This window comes from Cyprinus carpio, chromosome B7, assembly GCF_018340385.1.
Source record: "Cyprinus carpio isolate SPL01 chromosome B7, ASM1834038v1, whole genome shotgun sequence".
Lineage (NCBI taxonomy): Eukaryota > Metazoa > Chordata > Actinopteri > Cypriniformes > Cyprinidae > Cyprinus > Cyprinus carpio.
Genome location: NC_056603.1, coordinates 17,228,497 through 17,234,483, shown reverse-complemented (window position 1 = coordinate 17,234,483; position 5,987 = coordinate 17,228,497). Strand labels below are relative to the sequence as shown.

The window sequence follows — 5,987 nt, the reverse complement described above, 5'->3', positions numbered from 1 at the left end:
TTATTTCTGGTTTGAATGACCTGATGACAAGTGGTCAGAGCTAAATGTAGCTGGATATGTATTGCAAACCTTCTGAGATCTGAGAACCACATTCAGGTTATCTTAAAATCCTACACAGGTTCATCCTTTAATGTCTTCCTATCATTGCCTTACTTCCTTTCTGTCTGAAATGATTGATTAGCTCACTAGAACAAGCAAAAAAGTGATATTTTGTCTATCTTGTCTCTTTGGATCTGAAGATTGCTTTATAGAAACTTCTGTTCTTTAGCAGCATATTTAGTTTGGCCTTCTTTTGGGCTGTGTGCATCGTTTCTTAATTTAGTAAGAAAGATTTGGACTGTACAGAAGCAGCTAAAACACAAAACCAAATCTGTGTCAGGTATCAAGGTTAGGTAAGTAACTGTTCGAGTCCGTCTTCTTAGAGAAAATTTGATTTAGGAATAAGTCTCGCTGACCTTGAAATTTGCAGTTGGCTATTTTGAAAACGGTAAGCGCTCACATAGGCCTATACGAAATGACTGAAATGACAAAAAGCTAACAGCGTTTTTTCTTAAAATTCACGTAAATTTAACTCGTGAATATGTTTTAAAATATCGACTTGTTAACGAATAATAATAGTCTCTTTAATAGCAATTTAATAAGCAGTATAATTCAGCTCAATTTCCTGTGCATTATTTGTGCTTAAGCTTTTTCTTTGTGCGTTGGTGAATCTGCAATAGGCCTATCTTCAAATCACGCTCCGTTTCTGTTGAATGTATTGTTTGTTGGTGTAATGGCACAAGTAAATAAAAGCTCAAGCGATCCTGAAACATTTGCCTAGACACGTAAATTTGACAAGGAAAAGAGGACTAATCATTTTAAAGATCTAATTTGACAACGAATAAACGACATCATTTTGTCTATTCGTTTTTAAAAAATAATGATTTACATTGTAGCCTAATAGTTTGGCATCTGCAAAATGTTTTCTGTTCGGCAAATTAGTTCATTTATTTAAATTATAATATAGAGTAGCCTATCTTTATTAAGGGATACTTGATTTTGAACAAATAAATGTGTAGCCATTTATGCTATTTTTTCCGCTGAAAGAAATGACGATAGGCTATATAAATGTAGCCTAAGAAATGTTTTCTCCGAATTATTATTTTATTTTTTTTGTAATAATTATGATATAATATTATCATGAGTGGCCTAGCCTACTACTATTAATACTATTTAATTAGTTCTCCAGTACTCCAACTCTCCGTTTTTCTGTACAAATTAAACCTTTTCATACGAGTAGCCTATTCACGCATTTTACATTCACAAATATAAATAAACATTTCCTGTGCTGATTTATTTTTTTGCGAATTGATGTGACAATAAATAACAATAACTTAATTTTGTTCAGAGACAGAAATGGTCCGCCAATAAATTCACAACGAAAAAGAAAAAAATCCCATCTTCTGAAATCGAGTCTTTTGAAAATATTTTTTTCAAAAAAATGTCCAAAAACCACAGATAGCTACAACAGCCATCATAATGAACAACGAATATCCATTCTGAGTGAACATGGTCCCTCATCTAGGTCTACTATGCAGAGTTTCACTTCCATTATTTCACTCCCAGTGTCACCACCGACTTGTTGACCGATTTTAGGAAAAACTGTTCCTCTGTTCCCAGTGTAGGTTTTTCAACACGTCTGATGTCGCTGTCCGGTGATGCTAATGGAATTTCCCGCGTCCGTGATTCGAGCTGTTCTCATGATTTCCCGGGGAACAGACGAGCAGTCGCTCTCACGTCTCCACCGGGCTCGGTACCATGCTGTTCGGTGTGTCCGGTAACTGTGAAGAAAGAGAGGTCACGTCGCTGCCAGATGAGTTTCCTAAAGAACCGGATTCCGAGAAAGAGACCTAAAAGTGAAAGGCAAAATTAACTATAAATTAAAATAAATAAATATATATATATATATATATATATATATATATATATATATATATATATATATAGCCATAATAATAGTAATAGTAGGCTAAAAGTAGTAATAATAATAACAATTACAACAATAATAGGCTAATAATAATAATAATAGGCAAATCTTAGTCCAACAACAGTAGGCCTACAGTACAGTAGCCTATAAAAACCATAAAAAATGTCAAAAGCAACTTTATTCTTCTTCTTTTTTTTTACACTCACCAGCTGTTGAAAGGCAGGTTGTTCCAAGTCACTCTGAAGTGCAAATTCGCTGAGAGCTTTCCAGGGTGGCTGGTAAGTCTGCACTTCCACCGGGTGTCCTGGCACTGAGGGGTTGTGTCGAACTGGGCTGCCTGCAACCAGCGCAGTGCCCGTCATGCCCTGCAGATTCTGGACCGAAAAGTCCAGACCGTTTTATATCGGCATTTTAATAAGGGACAATGCATCATAAAAGAGAGTTAAATCGTTTTATTCTTTTTTTTTTTTTGATAAATAAAAGAAAGCTACAATATATAAGGGCAGTTCCAGATGAAATAGAGTTTAAAACATTCCCCAATCCACCCACAGTAGGAGGAGTCTGTTGCAAAGTTGCTTCAAGCCCACACTGCAGTCGAATTACAGACCCAATAAAAATAATCTCGGCTCATATCAAGTGTCAGGCATCACTCAGCCGTACTGGTTAAAGTCTGTATTTTTTTTTTTTTTCTCAGCACATGGTAAGCTAAATTTCTCACACTAAAAGTGCATTGGCAAGACACTTACCGTCTTATCGCCATGTTGCTGTTGTAACTGTTTCATGAGGATAGATCTCTTCTTGTCCTTGCAGCGCTTGTTTTGGAACCAGACTCGGATGACCCGCGGGCTCAGGCCTGTCATCTCCACCAGCTGCTCCTTCATGAGCGCATCTGGTCTCGGGTTTGCGTTGTAGCACGTCCGTAAAGTGTGTAGCTGCTTTTCGTTTAACACTGTCCTCACCCGAGTGGTCTTCTCCGATTGCTTGTGCATGTGGTTCCGATGAGGAGTTTGCCGGACCGACACAGGATCAGCTGAACATAAATTTAAAAAAAAGAATGATTTAATAAAAATAAAAAGAAAAAGTTTGAAAATAGCATAAAATATGCTACCAGACAATATAAATGTCAAAAATAATAATGCCATTGAAAAAAATTACACTGCCATTTTGAAAAAGAATATAAACTCATAAATTTGGAAATGTAACTGGATAGATAGATAGATAGATAGATAGATATTCGATAGATAGATAGATATTCGATAGATAGATAGATAGATAGATAGATAGATAGATAGATATTCGATAGATAGATAGATAGATAGATAGATAGATAGATAGATAGATAGATAGATAGATAGATATTCAGTGGAAGGACATTTTTTAAAATCCTCAAATCAATTAATCTGGTTTTATGATAGATATGATAGACAATATAGCCTATATAATTCAATATCAATATTAGGCTACGTTTAATTCAGTCAATAATATATTGCATTATAGATCATTTATTTTGCATTTGTAAATTAGGAAATTAAAGAGCATGTTGAGTCTTGTAGCTCTCGGTGTTTAAGGCCCTGCCGCTCAGTCTTATCAGTGGTTGACTAAACAAAGTTATCAAGCGGATCAGCCTGTAATTAGCTATTATGTAACAACATTACACGATTCCTCCCACAGTAGCCTATATAATTAGGCCTACCTTTCAGTTTAGCCAGTGTGCTCAGTTCCAAAACTGACCGTAGGATAATAAGCCCCATTCGTTCCGATTAAATAGCGCTGACAGTTCCAAATAATTTATTTTTATTTTGTTTTCTTCTAGGCCTATAATTTCTATACGTCCGTGTCCGATACGACATAATAATATGTGGCCCTGAACCACAAAACCAGTCATAAGGGTATTTTTTTATTATTATTAATTTTTTTTTTTTTTTCAAATCTGACAGTTGAATAAATAAGCGGTGTATGGTTTGTTAGGATAGGACAATATTTGGCCGAGATACAACTAGCCTATTTGAATAGATCTGGAATCTGAGGGTGTAAAAAATCAAAATATTGAGAAACTCGCCTTTTAAGTTGTCTAAATTAAGTCCTTTGCAATGCATATTAGCCTACTAATAAAAAATTAAGTTTTGATATATTTATGGTAGAAAATTTACAAATCTTCATGGAACATGATTAATATCCTAATGAGTTTTGGCATAAAGAAAAAAAACGATAATTTTGCCCCATGCAATGTATTGTTGGCTATTGCTATAAATAGACCTACCCGTGCTACTTAAGACTGGTTTTGTGGTCCAGTGTCACATATAGGCGTAAGTCAGTTGGTTGTTATGTGCTATAGCTACTGACCTGCCATATGCAGTCCTCTGCTGTGGATGTGTCCCGGACTGAGAGGGCTGCTGCCTGATCCGCGCTCCAGGGCCAGACCATGATCTGCTCGACACAACAGTTCCTCGTCCCGGACGGAGAACTCGTCCCCGGGCAAAAGCTGCCGGCTACACACCGAGCAGCGGAAACACTCGATGTGATACACACTGTCCCGAGCTCTCATGACCAAATCACTGCTGCTGAAGCCCAAATTGCATTTTGCGCATTTTATACCGAACAATCTGTTGGATGTAGAATAGAAAATGATTTAATTTGTGCAGTAACAAAACCAAGCAAGTCCAAGCATGCTTTTTAATTCCACTTTAATTTAATTTTACTGTCTATTATGTTTTGATCATTATAATTATGAAACACATATGCGACCAGATTTATGAAATAATTCACACTTTTCCCGAAAGAAAACAACAACAACAAAAAAAACCTACCTTACATAATCTCTCTTGCAGTATGTTTTCCCGTCCCGTACGAAGCAAGTGCACGTCTCGTCCAGGTATTGGTTGCACTCCACGCATTTCAAACAGGCTGCGTGCCACTCCAGGTCAGGGGAGACCCGCAGAATATACTGGTCATGGATCTGACTGCCGCAGCCTACACACATCGCAAGTCCGGACTTCTCTGTGCATGAAAAAGAACATTGTTTTGAGCTCTTATACAGGAGTTTGAGAGTCGAGAATTTAGCCTCTATATAAGTATTTCATAAAAATCATCGAGTTTGTAGGCTAACTAACATTGGGCTAGTTGAAAATTCAAGACAGTAGGCTATTTCTAGGATGACAGATCGCCTACTGCAGAAGCAGTAGTCAAAAAAAAAAAAAAAAAAAAAAAAAAATACGCTGCCCTAATCGTTAACATAGCCTAATATTTTTGTTTTTCAAATGCAACAATACTGAATCAAATTTAAACGCTTAATTTTAAACAAAGTTACTTTTAGTAGGGCCTATAGATTTTTTCACAGAAATACATACTTTTGGAATGATCCCCCATATCATCCAAAAAAGAAGATCTGAATATTATATCCACCATACAGGTTGCCTGAAGAGAAGATTGCTTGTAGAAACAGGAAGAGAGAAAAGGTATAGTGTCCGCTCCCGGCTGCCCCGCAAACTCAGTCCAGAGTGAGGAGAGATGGAGAGGGGGGTAAACGCAGGAACAGGGGCTGAGAGAGAGAGAGAGAGAGAGAGAGAGAGAGAGAGAGAGAGAGAGAGAGAGAGAGAGAGAGAGAGAGAGAGATATTGCTGTCTGTCGCACGAGACGTGACATCAGGCGCAAATCCGAACTAAAACGCGTCAGTAGGGGGCAACAAGTCACAATGCACCCAATATTGATTCGTTTCACTCCCTAGACATGATCAGGTAACTGTGCTTGTCGCTTCAGAAAAATAAAAAATAAAACATCTTTATTTGCTGCGGGAGATTATTAGACGTGGGGGAAAAAACTTTATTTTATTCAGGGTGTTTCAGTGTGAGGTAGCCTATGATTCTTGGATTCACACCTACCTTTAGGAAATATGAGATTTATCTTGTCATCGAAGTATCGAAGTAGCCTGGTTGACATATTGGTTGAAAAGTTAAACTCACAACCACAACAATATCTTATAGGCTATTCATTTAAGAAAACAAATCTGAAAACAAGAGTGTAT

At 36.9% G+C, this 5,987-nt stretch overlaps 1 protein-coding gene across 2 annotated transcripts; it reads right to left on the bottom strand.

Annotated features, from left to right (window-relative positions):
• Nucleotides 1-1,225: 1,225 nt before the first annotated feature.
• Nucleotides 1,226-5,501, bottom strand: isl2b (ISL LIM homeobox 2b). 2 transcript variants are annotated; one of them, XM_042727593.1, is made up of 6 exons: nt 5,314-5,501; nt 4,774-4,963; nt 4,310-4,569; nt 2,713-2,996; nt 2,173-2,340; nt 1,226-1,889 (listed from the first exon to the last, which is right to left on the bottom strand). In XM_042727593.1, exons 1-6 carry the CDS (start codon nt 5,369-5,371, stop codon nt 1,773-1,775), a joined length of 1,077 nt encoding a protein of 358 aa, XP_042583527.1. In that variant the 5' UTR covers nt 5,372-5,501; the 3' UTR covers nt 1,226-1,772. The 2 variants fall into 2 exon arrangements, with proteins under 2 accessions (XP_042583527.1, XP_042583526.1); XM_042727592.1 differs by having other exon boundaries at nt 1,226-1,820; nt 5,314-5,499.
• Between the last annotated feature and the right edge of the window lie 486 nt (nt 5,502-5,987).

What these genes read in the sequence shown, in the direction of transcription:
- isl2b (XM_042727593.1), bottom strand. Translation starts at nt 5,371, where the DNA reads ATGGTGGATATAATATTCAGATCTTCTTTTTTGGATGATATGGGGGAT. An exon ending in TATGGGGGATCATTCCAAAA is followed by an intron (nt 4,964 to 5,313) that starts GTATGTATTTCT and finishes TTTCATGCACAG; the next exon opens with AGAAGTCCGGACTTGCGATG. An exon ending in AACCTGCCTTTCAACAGCTG is followed by an intron (nt 1,890 to 2,172) that starts GTGAGTGTAAAA and finishes TTTCACTTTTAG; the next exon opens with GTCTCTTTCTCGGAATCCGG.